Source organism: Convolutriloba macropyga, chromosome 3, assembly GCF_964194025.1.
Source record: "Convolutriloba macropyga chromosome 3, txConMacr16.3, whole genome shotgun sequence".
NCBI lineage: Eukaryota > Metazoa > Xenacoelomorpha > Acoela > Convolutidae > Convolutriloba > Convolutriloba macropyga.
The window spans coordinates 7,766,959-7,783,799 of NC_134470.1; the positions used below are offsets into that span (position 1 = coordinate 7,766,959).

Consider the following 16,841-nt stretch of genomic DNA (forward strand, 5'->3'; position numbering starts at 1 on the left):
TAGTATTTCGACTTTACCATTACAACAAGGTTTATAGATATAAATATTAAGTTTGTATTTATCTTGGATTCTAGTTATATACTCAATCACTTTCGCCAAGATCAGTCATTGATTAGATTAGATACAAATTTACTTTCTCTACTACTATCTTTATCCACGGGATATAGTACAGCAGTTATGGATAATCTAACACAATTATATTTATTCTTTATGTATAAAATAGCTTTGGTTTAACTTTTCAAATCATCTGGTAATATAGTATCAGCATCTAATGATGCTTTAGTTATTTCTACATTTAGTTGAATATCTGTTACATCATTAAACTCATAGTCAGACTTGACCTTCGAATGTAGATAGCTCTAGCCATTGGTTACGATCTTGGTTAAGACTTGTGGTCATGTATTCGTCAGTCCTTAGATTTACTAGTCTAGTGTTTACCTCGTACTCGTCTATTACACTCTTCTTACACATGCAATTAATAGTAACTTTATTTATATGTTTTATATGATATAATATTATCTAAGACATAGATTACAGCTTCATTAAAATCAGTAATATACCCTTAGTCTAGTCTGCTGATATAGAACTGGAGATGATTATAAGAAGAGGAAAATTAAATGTATCACTAGATTCTAAGTTTTCTCACCAGTGACAATTCTTGTGTTTTTAGAGACTTCTCACTTCTAAATCTTTTATCCCAATATACACAAATCTTTCTTGAATATATAAAATCATTTTCCTCATCAGGTAGAGTTTGGGTTTTAACTTCAGCTTTAGCTTCAGCTTTAGATATTATATCATCATCATCGATATTGTTTAAACATTATTATGTATTTTTCATATCTTCGCTTGTTAGATTAAGTATGAGATAATCTTTCTTCGAATTGAAAGATAAATTGCAAATGTCACACTCGTAGCTTCCGTTAGTATTCATTTTTAAAAATAAAAAATTGAATTTAAAAAAAAAATAAAATGATTTTAAAGTGCAATAACTGCAAATATAAACCGTGGAATAAATGTGATAAAGTAAAGAGCAACCTTATAACAGCAACCTTATGGAATATAGCAGAGATAGAACTGATCATATGGATGAACTTTATAACAATCCAGATCTATATATAACACATTGCTTTTGTAAGGTTTATAAACTTATTTCTGACTTAAAACAGAAGATGCAGATTATCTGTCTTTGCAGAGATATTGATTTGGCATACTAAAGAGCTCAGAGACTATGCTCTTAAACATAATATAGACCTCACCCAAGTAGTGGGTAAAATGCCCTGCGCGTCAGCGTTAGATCTTTTACAACAACCAAGGCTCTAACTCTGACTCTGGTTGAGGCCTTAACTCTAATCCAAGTCTAAGTCTAAGTCAAACCCAAAAAACAAAGACAAAGTCAAAGACTTATAACCAAAACCAAAGCCCTAGCTTAACTTAAACCAAAACCATAACATAGTTGCCGACTCGTGGAACTACACTATAGTTATAACATAGGGTAAAGCCCTATTATAGATATATTTAGAATGTTAAGTTTAAACAAAAATTAAGATTAAAGTAGTTAAATTTAGATAAAACAAAAATTTTAGCGGTAGCGGGGGAGTGCTGTGTGCGCGCAGACGGTAATGTTTGCGCACAGGACATTTTTGTTTGCGCACAGGACATTTTCCCTCCTCTACTGCCGTCTTTATAATATCTGACATTAGCTACCATACTCCAAGACTATGTTAAGAGGTGCAAATTGTTTTTTAGAGCGCTGGGATTTTCAGAGACAGAACAGGTAAGATCATGAATGCATTCATCCCAGGAGGCACATTCGAGGGAGACGCTGGACAGGTCTACCTCATGTACGACTGTTACCAGTGGCGCAACAATGGCTACAGTCCTACTTTAGCATTCTTCTTCGACAAAAAAGATGCATTCGAATCTGATGTCATATGTGACATGCTTTAGAAAGACTCAACATTTCGCGAAAAACGGATTTGCGTTTGTGCCCCCCCCCCCCCCCCCGCCGCCGCCGCCGCCTAGTAGTGAGTGCATATTATTTGCAACCCCCAGATGCACGTGCCATGTTTTTACATAATGATTTACAATGTAATGGCACGTGCTCTGTAACTGGGGCGAACTGGGGAGACATAAACGAAAAATATCCACAAAAATACGTGCACTGTGTCGTAATTCTAATTACTGCTCACGCTATCTCCGCAATTAAAAAATTGCAATTTCTCTAGCTTAGTTGATGCATATTTTTTGCAACCCCTGTCCATTCCCCCCGCCCCCAATGAAACTGAGTTACTATGTAATGGCAAGTGCTGTAATAATTATGCATTCAGTGAATGGTGCCGAGTAACTTAAAAGTGGTCACTTCCAGTAATGATAAAAAACTATTTCAAACATGAGAGTATTGCATTTGTTCTTAATCATAAATTTTAAATTTAATTCAAAAATCAATTTTTTGAAATCATTTGTCAAAACTGTTCTGGTACATTTCGCAGGAGAAAAAGCAGCAAGAGATTTCTCAGACCACCGTATTTCAGCAGTAAAAGAACAAATTTAACAAAAATTAAAATGTTTTAATGAGACCCTATTAGACCTCTAGCTTTTGCAAAAATAGATACCTTTGCATAACCTCTCAGCCCAGTAACTTGTGTATCAGCATTATAGTATCAGCCCAGTAACTTGTGTATTATAAATGAACAGGCCAGGCCATTTTTCCATATTTTTGGATTGGAAAAATTTTAAGGAACGAAGAGGAAAGAAAACAGAATAACAGAGCAGGGCAAGTCTTTATTTACTATTCGAAGACTACGGGAATGACTATACAGCTCACTACAAGAGCCTTGGAGAGTCAACAACACAAATGACTCTACAAAAACATTGAAACATACCCGGCAGATTGCCGGAAAATAGCCGCCGTTGATTCCAATAAGCATGATTGGGATTGAACGAATAGAATATATTAAAAAAACATACCCGGCAGATTGCCGGAAAATAGCCGCCGTTGATTCCAATAAGCATGATTGGGATTGAAATAACAGAAGATATTGAAAAAAAAAAGATTTTTGTGCAAAAACATTTTTTTAAGTCCGATTTATTTTGATGGCATTTCGTGGTTGTACTTCTGTTTTAGAGAGAGGCTACAGGGGCTACTATCAATACCAATAAGCATTAGAGATGGTAACTAAGACTTATAGGAACGACGTTCAATTAGCGGGCATCTAAAATTGGGCTTTATGGGTTTATCCCGTTTCTACTTCTGACTTCAATTTTTTATACTGACTCTGTTCATTTTGAATTGCTTTGCTGAGCAACTGATGTTCAAAATCACTTTTAGCAGAATGAGAGAAGAGAGAAACTAGCCTAGAGAAGTCAAAAAGATTTCACGCAAAATGTTGAAAAGGCGGCAAAATGAGGTAAAGCGAAACATTTTTTTATTCGACGAAGTAAAAAAAAAAATAGGAGCGCTATAATAGCCGGCTGAGATGAGGGCGGCTATTAAAAAGATTTTTGAACAAAAATATTTTTTAAGTCCGATTTATTTTGATGGCATTTCGTAGTTGAACATACTTCTGTTTCTTAGAGAGCGGCTACAGGGGCTACTATCAACACCAATAAGCATTAGAGGTGGTAACTAAGACTTATAAAGAACGACGTTCAAATAGCGGGCATCTAAAATTGGGCTTTATGGGTTTATCCCGTTTCTATTTCTGACTTCAATTTTTTATACCGACTCTGTTCATTTTGAATTGCTTTGCTTAGCAACTGATGTTCAAATTCACTTTTAGCAGAATGAGAGAAGAGAGAAACTAGCCTAGAGAAGTCAAAAAGATTTCACGCAAAATGTCGAAAAAGCGGCAAAATGGTAAAGCGAAAAAAAGTTTGACGAAGTAAAAAAACATAGCAGGACAAGTCCTGGCGTACAATTCAAAGAATTTTCATTGACTAAACAGAAAAACTAGACCTAGAATGAACTATGAGTGAATTGAGAAAACCATTTTTTAAAAAAAAATCAGATAAAAAACTAAGAAAAAAACAGAAAATCAATGTCTAAATGCCGCATGTGAAAAAAAGCCACTAGCGCGAAATGAAAATTTAATTCAAACAAAAAACTAGGCCTAGAATGAGCTGTGAATGGATTGGGAAAACCATTTAGAAAAAAATCCGATCCAAAAAATCCAAAAAACAGTAAAAATCAGAGTGAAACTGCCGCATGTGAACAAAAAACCACTACCGAGAAACCGAAATTTTGTTCAAACACCGTTTTCTCACTCTACTTTAAAATTAGAGCAAAAAAAATTCACGCCGCAAAACCACTCGCTTTTTCGCTCCATTTCCTGTTTCGGCGTGACCAAATTTACCACTCCAATTTGACTTCAAAAATCATGAAAATGTGTGAACAGATCTTAAAAAAACATAGCCGGAAGAATTCCGGAAGCGACTCTAAGCACCAAAACTTCATTGACTAAACAGAAGACGAGACCAAGAACGGACTATGAATGGATTGGAAAAACCATTTAGAAAAAAATCCGATACAAAAATCTAAAAAAAACTGTAAAAATCGAAGTGAAATTGCCGCATGTGAACAAAAAACCAATAGCGAGAAAGCGAATTTTTGTTCAAACACCGTTTTTTCACTCTACTTCAAAATTAGAGAGAAAGAAATTCACGCCGCAAAACCACTAGCTTTTTCGCTCCACTTCCTGTTTCGGCGTGACCAAAATCACTACTCCAATTCGACTTCAAAAATCATGAAAATGTGTGAACAGATCTTAAAAAAAAGACAGCGCCCCAATATAATTCAAATTCTTTGAATTGTAAAAAAAATACGAGCGCAATAATAGCCGGCTGAGAAGATGAGGGCGGCTATTAAAAAGAGATCATTAAAAAAAGACTCCATAATTTAGAGAAGCACGTAGTTACTACTTCAACACCACTTAACCACTCGCAACATGTCAGGTAGCCGTTAAGATTTCTAAGAACCACTAGAGCTCTTGGACCAATAACTTTTATGAAAAACAAGAAAGACTAAATTTAAATGGTCAAAAAAAGGCACAAGCTAAAGATTCCTTACTATTTCAATTTCAAAGTCAATAAAACACTCGATGCTTGAATACCAAGCCATATTTTACGGAAACAAGTAGTTACAACGTCACTATAATCAATGGCAATATAATAAAACTTATCAAAGTATCAGAACACTAATAACACACAAAAACACAAAAAAAACAATAAAATCATCTGGATCCATAGTTTGTTTTTTTTTGTTTTTCAGACAACAATTAGGAACATTAAAATAATCTCAGTCGCTTCATAGACCAGAAAAAGAGGAAAATAGTGGTCGAGGCGCTAACGGGAAAGACACAATAACAATTTACGCGTTGAAGTACAATGGAAGGCCGTCACATGGACCGAATTCAATTTTGACATCAATCACTTAGAGGCATGCTTTTGCGAAGTAGTGACCAACTTGCTGAAATGCGCCTCCCCTTGTCGGGCTCGGATGTTAATCTTAAGCTGATGAATAATTTTGCAACATTTTCTTACAAGATCTTGAAAGATTAGCATCGTCTAGCAACATATCAACCAATACTTGAATGACATGTCTACCAAAATCTGCCCATTTTTTTTACTTCAAAGATAGGTTGTACAACAGAAAAAACCCAGCAAGGCAAAATCATTAAGAAATTTGTTACAACAATTTATATTTGTCAAACCGCTTAATCTAGTCAAACCATTTTTCTCAGTTTGATTTCATGATCACTAAAAGTTTCCTAGCAATCCCTTTTAAGGATACTAAAGATTAGAAACATTTATGGAACTGTTTATGTCAAAGAAGAGGATAAAAATGCAGCACAAGGTTTTTAATGAGATTATCAGCGCTCCTGATTTTTTTTATAATTGAGAAAAATCTTACGAAAATCAACTTTTATAAATTCTGCATTCAGAACAAAAGGCTATAAGCAGCAAGTTTGTCATTTGTTTAGTTGTCCAAAAATCTTAACAGTTTTAAATTCTAGAGCTAACTAGATTAATGTTAAGGGACATATCTTGAGTATAAATTGTGCAATTGAAAGTGTTGCAAACATTTTTGATGATAACAGAAGTGTAAATTTTGAATGTTAGATCATAACTCATCATATATCACATTTGAGTAATTAGAAGAACATGGAAGGTGTGCTTGTGTGTGGGAGATAGCTAGTTTTTGTAGATTGAATTTTCCTTTTAATAATTGCACAATATGCGGCAACTACGTTTAAGATTTGCGTTTCTACAATTCTCCTGTTTTATATGAAATTATCTACTAACAAAAATACTAATTTAACAACTGTTTTGAATACTAATTTTTTCACCGCGGACTGTCAACCATTACCACTCATTTTGTTCTCTTGAACACCTGGAGAGGTCAGAATTCACATAGAAATCAGGCTATTATAGCGTTCCTACTCTTACTAGTCTGGAATAAGCAAGAGCTGACAGACGGAAAAGAATAGGAGCGAAGTTTCGAAATTTCTTAGTTTTGGGAGCATTTAGTCCCCGTTTCGTCACTTGTATACTATTTTAATGTATTAAATGGTGTTTTTATTAAAGTTGCATCTTTCTAATTCGCTAGAGAACTAACAAGGCGACATTCACCTTGTGATTTTAAGTTGAGGGTGGGTACAAACTATGCGAAAGCACAGAAGACATAGTCTCCTTATATTCAAAACAGCAAAAACAGGATCCACTGTAACAGCTGAATACAATAGTCTGTATAGTTTATTTAAAATCCAATGAAAAGAGTGGAATAAAGGGAAAAAAGGTTATTATATTTGCGCATTTCAATGCATCGATATTTAGATAAATAAATCTTGTATTAGTAGAAAATGAGAAAACATAACCGAGTACAGTCGAGGGAAATGCTCTCAAACGACTGGCAAGCGCGCTGGGTCACGGGTGCAACGATGAGAAGGTGGTGTAGATTGGGGTGGAGTGGGGGTTGAATTCGAAAGGGGTCAAACGCTACGCACCGCCCCTCCTCCCCCCACATTATGAAGTTGTCTCCAAAAGAGTTTCCGTGAATAGCTTAAGAGTCTAGTAAGCCGAGAGGCTCTAAGAGAACTTAATGCCTTCCGGGTGATACCTGTTTATCCCGTTTTTAAGAAAAAAAGTTGAAGTGTTCGACGAAAAATTGCATGAAAAGATCACAGGATACATACAATTGCTACGAACTTTTGTTTGTTGAGATACATTAAAAGTAAAGCTAGTAAAATTCCAAAGACTTGAAAACTTGCAACAGAAAAAACTTGAATAAATATTGCCCACCTTGTAAACGTTTTAGCCCACTACAAAATTTTCAAATTAATGTTCCCGTTTACAATTTCTCTTATTTCCAAATGAGACACTTTTCTACTTCAAAAAAGTCACAAATTCTAAATTGATTACAAAATATCGAGATTGTAGACACTACAAATAGTGGGAGAACAACATGAAATTTCTTTAAAAAACGCTTCATGATACGAAAATAGGGTTAACTACGAACTTCGTCATTACTATCAAAGTTATCTCTAGCATATGGCACAGTTTCTCAAAACCTCTCTAACCATCACAGCACTGCGGATTTCAAGATCTAATTTTTTTTTTGCTTTAAATAGGACAAACAAACTACCAAAACAGTCGAAACTGAAAATGTAAGAATACTCTCCAAGTAGATTTCTGCTGCTCTTGCCTCCGCAGCTCTTTCTTACAGGAACCACGATTCAGTTATACAGAGAACTTGACATAAAAGCACTATAAACTGTCAAAAGTACAGAACAGAACAATCTTACTCAATAAAATAAACTCGTTATAGACTGCTCCAAAAAATATCCCAAGCAAATGTCTCAACCAGCAATAAAGTTGTCCACTTCCAGTAATTTTTGCAGAAAACAAAAATTTTTGCAAAAATTTTGCAGAAAACAAAAATTTTTGCAAAAATTTTGCAGAAAACAAACTGCTGCACATTTTATGTGCCGCAGTTAACAACAAGCGTTAAGTAAAAACGTACCATAGAGTGCATCTTTAAAAGATTACACATGAGTAGCCTATTCAGAGCAAAAAATATGCGATGTGCTTCATTTTGTCTTAACAACACAGCGGTTGAGACAAAATGAAACATGAGCAACGGAGAGCACAGCTCGGTACGGAAATTTTTATCTTACCTTTAAAAAAAATCAATCTACACAATCAGATCTAGACTCAATTTCCATTCGTTTTAACTCAAATAGGAAAAAATATCAAGCGAAAACTAAAAAAAAACCAACTAGTACATTTTTCAGCATTGCTGATTTAAAAAATATATTCAGTCATCATAGTTTCATTAGCAAAGGCAGACTTTTACATCAGAAGGCTGTTTAATAAGAACCACTTTGTTAAGAGAAAAAATCTTTAAAAAAATTTACTAATATATGGATTAACAGACACTATAGATATTCACTGCGAGCACCACGAGATACGCGTTCAATTTCAGCACACAGATTATGGACTGAAGAGGCTGATTGATGAAAGTTAAAAAATCTTGTAAAAGAAGAATATTGCACATTTAATCACTATCACTACAAATAAGGTCGATCGCTATCATTACTGATAAGATTGCGTTACGAAGCAATACAAGCCGATCGAAAAGTTTTGATCCAATTGACATCACGATTTATATACGTAGATATGTTTTAATAATAGGGTAACTCGATGAGATAATAGGGTAACTTCATAATTTTTCCATAATAACCGAAAAACATCATTCCAGTTCAAATACTTCCACACTGACAGTTATATCGGAGCCGTGAGTCAACCATCCGTTTTTGGGACTCAGTAGTTGGCTCCAGGAACAAAAGCCATCAAAGCCGCAAAAACTTTTCGAATGCGAAAAATTTTGCTGCGAATGTTGGGAAATGTTTTTGGAAGGATGCGAATTCTCCAACGTTACAGTGATCTTGAGTGTTGAATCCAGTTCAGCACTGTCATCAAATTCATCAGAGTCGCTTTTCACTTTCAAATACAATCCTAGATACGGTTCGCTGTCAAATAACTTGTACTGTGCCTGAATTCCAAGAATCAAGTTATTGACTCCTTCTGAACACTTAGGAGAGCTTTTGAGTTCCCTGATGTCGGGAATCGTGAAATTAAAAATATGAGGATTAAAGTCTTCCACAATTTCCGAAAATTTCTCCGACTGATGTATCTCTAAATACGGAAGAATACCATCAACAACATCGATGTTTCCCGCAACATATTCGCCCAATTTCTCTTCGACCGACAGGAAACTTTCTATAATTTTTTTCTTGGACGTGAACACGGATTTCGCTTGATTCCGTTCTTGAAGCTCGTCTGTCAGATAATCGATTTCGTGTTGACATTTTTCAATAGAGTCGATCAAATTTGTCATCGTAACACTCTTTGCTTGGGATAAGAGAGAAAGTAAATTGGCCGCGCGCTCTTTCATAACTAATTTCAAGCTTTTCACATTGTGTAACTCGTGATTTTCTTCATAACACACTGAGCACAGTTCAAGAGAGCAATTTCTACACCACAAAAACGTTCTGTTACCATGTAAGTTGCAATTCCCTGAAAATTTGTCGTCAACTTTCTTTTCCTCGGCCTTCGAAACATTTGATAGAGTTTGCAGAGCATCGCGAATTCCATACAGCGGCTTCAGATCATCAACGCTAAGAGCATAAACCTGATTACAAACCGCACATTTTGCGTACTCTGCATAGCTGCATCTAATAGCATTCAGGCATGGTCTCGGTGGACCACAGAACGAATGCCCGCACGGAAGGGCGCGTGGGTCTAACAAAGTATCGGTGCAAATTGCGCATTCCAAATCAGTAAAAAATCCAGCATCCATTCTTCTGAAAAATTTAGCATTCCTCAAACACAGTGATCAATCAAATCTACAAACTATTTGAAAACATTTCGATCATGCTCGCAATATACAACTATTTGTTCAACAACTGCTGATTGAAACAGTTGATAACATAAACTCAACAAAAGGAAGTAAACTTAATTTTAATTTAGCAAAACTTAACGAAACCTACTCTTCGCTCCGCTACTAAGAGTGCGCACTGAAAGCTGATAGAAAAGATCTCAAATTTGACGCACCTTTTCTGGCTAATGATGTTGTTGAGAAAGGAAATATCTGACTCGGTCAACTGAAAGGCAAGCGGTTGGGATCTTTTCAGTCACTTCTTTTATAACCTATTATACATATGATGTGCAACTTCGAAGCCAACTCGGTGCGACGGCTGCTCACCCATCAAGAACAAGGAAAAATTTACACCGCCCCGTTCGTTTCAGCAGTTTCAAATCTTTCCGGATAGTAAATTTTCATAGTTAACACATAAGAAATTGAAACAATCAAATTCTGCTTGAGTTTTGGTATAATTCAAAATTGCAAAATCCCTAGTGTCCAGCTCTAGATAACTGTCTCAGCAATTGGATAGGGAAAATCATTTATATCCGATGTGTTATTTTCAGATTTTTTGTAATAAAGCAAAAGTAACTTTGTTACAATTGCATTTTGTGCTTTTCTTTCGTACACTTAATTGCTTAAAAATGCAATTAGTGAAACTGCTAGACTTCGTTAAAGCCAGTAAGAAAAACTGACTCCGTAATTCGTACCAAGCTTTTCTCAATTAAAAAATTTTGTTCTTCAGTAAGAAACTTTCAGACCATCAAAGTAAATTCTCTTTTCAGCAAGTCAAAGTTCAATTTTGCTGTACAATAGCTATCATGATTTACAGAAACAGGGCCCAGTAACAAGTAATTCACCAATTAATAATTTATGCTTCAATGTGGACTCCATACTAGTTTGATAGGAAAAATAAACGAGTTTATATTGATTTTCAAGCTCCTTTTAAATGCTAGTCACGTGATTTTATATGCCAAAAGTTCATTTCCGATTGTCAGTAGAAAAGGATGTCGACGGAGTGCAAACAGTTTTTCATAACGTCACTTTTTAAGTCTAAAACTGATGTAATAGAAAGTTTGTTAACTATAAAGAAGTTTTGTCAAATATTCTACACCAACAACAGGTTGATTCACAAACTAATCGAAAATAATCTGATTCTATTTTGTAATGAATTGTTCGGGTCGTTCACGCAACGCAACCCCAACATGGCTATTGCAAAGGGACTTCGAGTTTTTGGGATTCGCTTCATGTATGATAATAACGTACTAATAACAGTTACTAACTATGTGTGTTGACAAAAAGTGATCAAATCAATTGGGCTATGATAGAAGTTAGCACTGAATTTTGCTTGCCATGCTACTCCATTCAACTGACTGATTAGGCCTTGATTTTTTTCTTATTCATTTGAGACGCCAGGCCTCCACATCGCCGGCCTGTTTTCCATCGTGAAAACACTATTTCCGTTTAAAAGTTACCGGCGAGAGTCACTAGCAACTTCTTGAAGACTCCGCCTTTCTTCTAAACTTTCACTGATCGAATCAAAACGTCAGAGCTATCAAATTCTTCGTAACTCAACTCAAGTTCTGCTATGCCCGCTTATCGCTGTTTCCGACCTAGATCCGAACAAGATCGCCTACTTTAAAGGTTTTCGTTTGCTGCAGACCGCCTATTTGTCGAATATTCAAAGCTGGCAAAAACTATTTTCCCAACCAATCCGAAAAAAGATTAGCATAAATTAGAATTTGTCGAAAGAGCTTCTGATTATTGACAAAACCTGCGCGCGGGAGATAGGGTACGTAAAAATTCTTGATGATTGGGAGTCAACATTTCCAAGTCCCAAACGTCTGCACTGAAGGGAGACAAAGGTATTGGAATTCAAATACTGATAAAAAACATTGTAGTTGAAAAAACATCAACCAGTGCTCGCTCACGCAACACTGAAAAAAGTGCTTTTCACAACTTCTGGTCAACAGTTCCCGTACTCCTCCAAAATTGAGTGCTGCAGGCGCGTTGAACTTCCGTCTGATTCCCGTTGAATAAGATGCTCTAACCCTTCATTGCTCCATGTGGCAACGTACTCTGCAAACTCCTGTTCAGCTCCAAAAAGGTTTGTCCAGTTGTCAATAATTATTGTACTTGGTTTACCTCTTTGTGCCATAAATCTCATGATTGCATTAAGACGAATATCTATTTTCAGCTTGAGTACAACCTCTATATGCACCTCCCACAAAGTAGAACAATTACAAAGACAACACCATTGCTTTTCTTCCTTCGCTCAATCTTCAATCTTAAAGGTTGCTGAAGCATCTAAAGCCTCTTCCGGGTAAACCTGGCCATTACTTGTGTTACCGTTTGCACTCTGCCTTTTCAGCAGGTAACAAACTTGTTCTTGATTGACCGTAAGGCGTTCGGAATGCGTAGTGTCCATATATTTTGCTAATCAGGGTTTCCTTAAAGCTCAGTTCTTTCATGTTGTTTTTGTGCTCGTTTCGCAAGAATAACTCAACTGCATGGTGTTTCCGATGCGTTTGGCGCCGACAAGTCCGCTTTATCAAGGAAGTTGCAAACTGTAATAAAATGATACCTTCTGGAATTTCCTTTAGCGCTAAGAGATTTCATCTCCAGACCAAACTGATACCGCTGCAGTAGCTTGAAGAGAATCTATTTAGCTTATTCTTTTTTGAACTTACTGGAAGTTTTTCTGGTTTGTGTTCGCTCGATTATCGCTGTATTTAAGCCACAGTGTTCGCTAGCTAGACAAATCCAATCAGTCGTTCTCACTGAAAAGCAGCTTCTTTTTCTTCTGCTTGTGTCATTAAGACAGATGAGCCTATGTTCTCTTTATCTGAGGCGAAGGCTAAGTTCACTTACTCTCGTCATTTAATTCTGGTCGCATCAACAAAGCCGCCCAGTGCAGTTAGCCACTCACTTCTCTTGAACCCTCAACATTGATTGCTATAGTGCCAAGGCCCGCTAGGTTGTTGATACCGCTCACATGTTTCCAGTGAGACATCATTTGTATCTACTATCTCAGTCACTCGATTGACCAAAGACACTTGTTGCTTGCAACGTGAGCTGTGTATCTACTACAGTACTATAGCTCAATCCGATCAAAAAATGCAACTTTTTCATTTTTGTGTTTTTTGACTATCTGTTCTTTCAAACTAACAGGAACGACTGCCGCTTGCAATTCTAATTGTATTGAAAGATGTCTAATGAGAGACACTCGATTTATCCAATGACAAATGCTAAGTCTGCTGAAAATTCTTTCAGTTGTTAACGTAGATAGTTCACTGCACACATTGTGTCTTCAGATGCAACCGCAACGACATGAAATTCAGTTTTATCTCCTGAGCTATTGAAGTATCTCATATCGAGGCAGGTTTCAGCTGCAAACGGAAGTTGCTCTTTCCACTTCAGGAATTCTGCTACTTCACCAGGCTCCACTTGGTTGCCCCCATGTTGTCCACTCTTTTCCGGATACCTTTGAGGAGTCGTCTCAGTGTAACACCGTCCATCAGACATCGTCCATTGTAACACCGTCCATTAGACATCTCATGTAATAGTCCATCGCAGTCCATGTAATGACGAGTCATGAGTAGTGAGTAGGTTCTACCTCGACTTATTTCGTGTTTCGGACCAAGGCTTCTGGGATTGCTTCGTAAACACCATCACTGTTGCTTATCAATTTCTTCAGTTAAAAACCATGTTGCGAAAGATGAGTTTGTATCTGATTGAACTCTTCGGTTAAAAGCTATTTTGAAATGCTTTTGCTGCGATTGGATACATTTCTTCATAATCAAGTCCCACTCGCTTGAGAGCATAACGTGCACAACTTGGAGAACTTTTTGCTCCAAATACATCACGCTGATATTCGTAAATCTGAACAAGTTCGTTAGTTCTTGGACTGCGAAAAAACTTCAAGCAAATTCTATCCGGCTAGGGAAATTGCACTTGGAGAAACATCGATTCGTAGGTAACTATTGCATTCAATTACGCTTTCATACATTTCGGCCTAAATACGTTTAACAAACCAAGACTTCAGAGGCGATTCTTAAGCAACCCCTCAGCACTTAACGTCTCTCTTGGAGAAAATTACTCAGAAAGCATCAGCCGAATGCCACTAATTCGGCAATGTGAGAAAACCTCATCACAGAACGCCTAATTTCATGGGTGTCACTATTCTAAAAATTCTCAAGAATCGAGAGTCAAACTTAAACTTTCAATAGACTACAGAAATAAAGCTGAGCAATGAAGAAAATGGTGATTTTTTGAACGTTTTGCTTGGAGCGATTAACTTTTGTATGAAAAAAAAGAGCACAGCGCAAATAATAATTTCAAACAAAATTCCAGTGCAATAAAAAAAGAAATATCCATTATATGACTATTTGCATAGAATTGTAAAGATTGGCTTAAAATTAGATTGATAAAATACTAAAGCACATAGCATCAGTTAGTAAAAGATTTGAATTTTTTGGAAAGTAAATGATTTTTAATAGAGCTCAAACACCGAAAGCTGAACAGATATATCGCAGTTATCCTTCAGCCAACCATTCTTTGGACTCAACAATTTACTCCAAGAAATGAACTTATATAGCCCCCAGTTATCTTCTGAGTCCGAAAATGTATGCTGAAGTGCTACGGAGATATTTTTGGATGAATCCGAATTCTCCAGCGTCAGATTGACCTTGAGCACTGATTCAAACTCGCAACTTGAGTCACCATCATCCGAATCATCCTTGACCTTCAAAAATAACCCCATGTATGGCTCGCTCTCAATCAAATTATATGGTGCTTCAACACACAGCAGCAAGTCTTCGAACTTGAGCCATTCTGAACATTTCTTTCCGCTTTTGGTTTCCCGAATTTTGGAAATGGTAAAAGAGAAAGTTGTAGGCCTGAACTCAGCCATTATTTCCTTCAACTTTACAGAGTGATCTGTGCCTAAATACGGACGAACACACTCAGCGAATTCGCTATTTCCATTAGCATAATCGGTCAGTTTCGATTCGAACTTCAGAAAATTTTCTAAAATTTCTCTCTGAGAATTTAAATATGATTTCCTTTCATTTCTCTCTCGAAGCTGTTCACTCAGATCGTCAATTTCTTCCTGGCAATGATCAATAGAGCTGTCCAAATAAGCAAAAGTAGTTTTCTTTGTCTCGGATATTTGAAAAACCAATTCTTCAGCCCGTTCCTTCATGACCAATTTCAAGCTTTTAACATCGTGCACTTCGTGTTTTTCTTCAAAACAGATCGAGCATAGTTCTAAAGAACAGTCCTTGCACCATAAAAAGGTTTTGTTACCGTGTACTTGACAGCGTTTGGTCACTTTATCATCCGTCATTTTATCCTCAGATTTTGAGACAGTTGAAAGCGTTTGTAGAGCATCACGAATCCCGTATAACGGTTTCAAATCGTCAACATCAAGAGCAAACAGTTGATTACATACAGCGCACTTCGAAGAAGCAAATCTAATCGAGAACTTCGTAAAATTACATCTGATGGCATTCAAACAGGTTCTTGGAGGACCACAGAAAGAATGTCCACATGGTAGGGCTCGTGGGTCTAAAAGTGTATCAGTGCAAATGGCGCATTCTACATCGAGTAAAGAGCTAGCAGCCATTAATCTGACAAAAATAGAAGCCTCACATCAATGTAACGCATAAACATGAAGAAAGAATATTTCTAATAATCAAAGTAATCTAGAAGCAGTTGTTACTGAGTAAATAAAAGAGCAGCGAGAATCTAAATGAAAAATCTATTCAAATAAAGCTATGCATACAGCGAGAAAATTTCTTAACCAAGTAAGCCTTATATCCGTTCTATTATACGCAGAGAGCTCAGATAAAAATCGTTTAACATAATTTTTGTTGAATCTACTAATAATATTTGGATGTTTCAAAAATTTCTCGGTGATCAATCTTAGACTAAGACCTGCCAAAAAAGGTTACTAGATTTGCCGGTTTTGAAGCAGTTTGCTTGATGAATGTTGTGATTGGACAGTCGCATAGATGACGCCGGAGAGTTGAATGTCACCACAATAGAGAGATTGGGAGAAAGATTAACATTTGGCTGTGGCTGAGATTGTTGATGAGACGAGAGTGACGCCACAGATGCCAGTCTATCTTTGTCCACACACACTTAGTCAGAACACACGCCACACACGAAATACGAACTACAAGTACAACCTCGAAACAGCAACTTTGACAGAACTCATAACACAGGAATCAGTTACTGAAGTACAACGGGACTCAAGAGTCACACGAGCAAACCACGGGATAGGAGACAATTTTCGACGCAGAAAGCTTGTAAGACTTAATCCAATTGAAACTCCTTTTGATATTGTAGTTTGATTGTCCGGCAAATTTATTTGATCCCCCTTAATTTGCACGGACTTATATCCATTTGTTCAGGTAATTTCCTCTGATCACCAAAAACCCAGCCCTTACATTTTTTTCTTGAACGAAAAAAACATCGATTTGACAATTTTTTGACAGAATCTAGAAATAAGCAATTTGCGGTGTTTTTTTGCTGTTCTTGACATAGAAGCGTAGCAAAAAATAAAATTTGAAAAATTTGAGAAAATATTTGTCACTAACAATTTATAGAAAAAATCATTAATTGCGGATGTAAAAATTGCTCAAAGTTGTCGATTTGAAAAAAAGGTCAAATTGGTCAAGTTTTTCAAATTTTGCAAAATATCAAATAACAGATTTTTTTTCCAATTCGCGCTCATTCTTAGATTTACCTGCATAATCTCGGCTTTATCTACATAAAACCGGCATAATTGCAAAGAAATATCTGGAAGCCGAATATCTGATAAGGAAAACTTTTGGATCTTGATCCCGTTGAAGTCAATGATGCACTGAAAAAAGATTGATGGTATTCATCCTCGCTGCAAGATCACTTCATCACG

At 36.3% G+C, this 16,841-nt stretch overlaps 3 protein-coding genes across 3 annotated transcripts in view; all 3 read right to left on the bottom strand.

Annotated features, from left to right (window-relative positions):
- LOC142335904 (uncharacterized) overlaps positions 1–16,841 on the bottom strand; it is a 534,872-nt gene that overhangs the window by 39,352 nt on the left and 478,679 nt on the right. The gene's annotated exons all lie outside the window — the stretch shown is intronic.
- LOC142336827 (tripartite motif-containing protein 10-like) lies at positions 8,397–9,859 on the bottom strand. The gene has a single exon (XM_075385768.1). The coding sequence runs from the start codon at positions 9,857–9,859 to the stop codon at positions 8,750–8,752; it is 1,110 nt and encodes a 369-aa protein (XP_075241883.1). The 3' UTR covers positions 8,397–8,749.
- Positions 14,241–15,846, bottom strand: LOC142335903 (tripartite motif-containing protein 5-like). Its single transcript, XM_075384265.1, has one exon. The coding sequence runs from the start codon at positions 15,546–15,548 to the stop codon at positions 14,415–14,417; it is 1,134 nt and encodes a 377-aa protein (XP_075240380.1). The 5' UTR covers positions 15,549–15,846; the 3' UTR covers positions 14,241–14,414.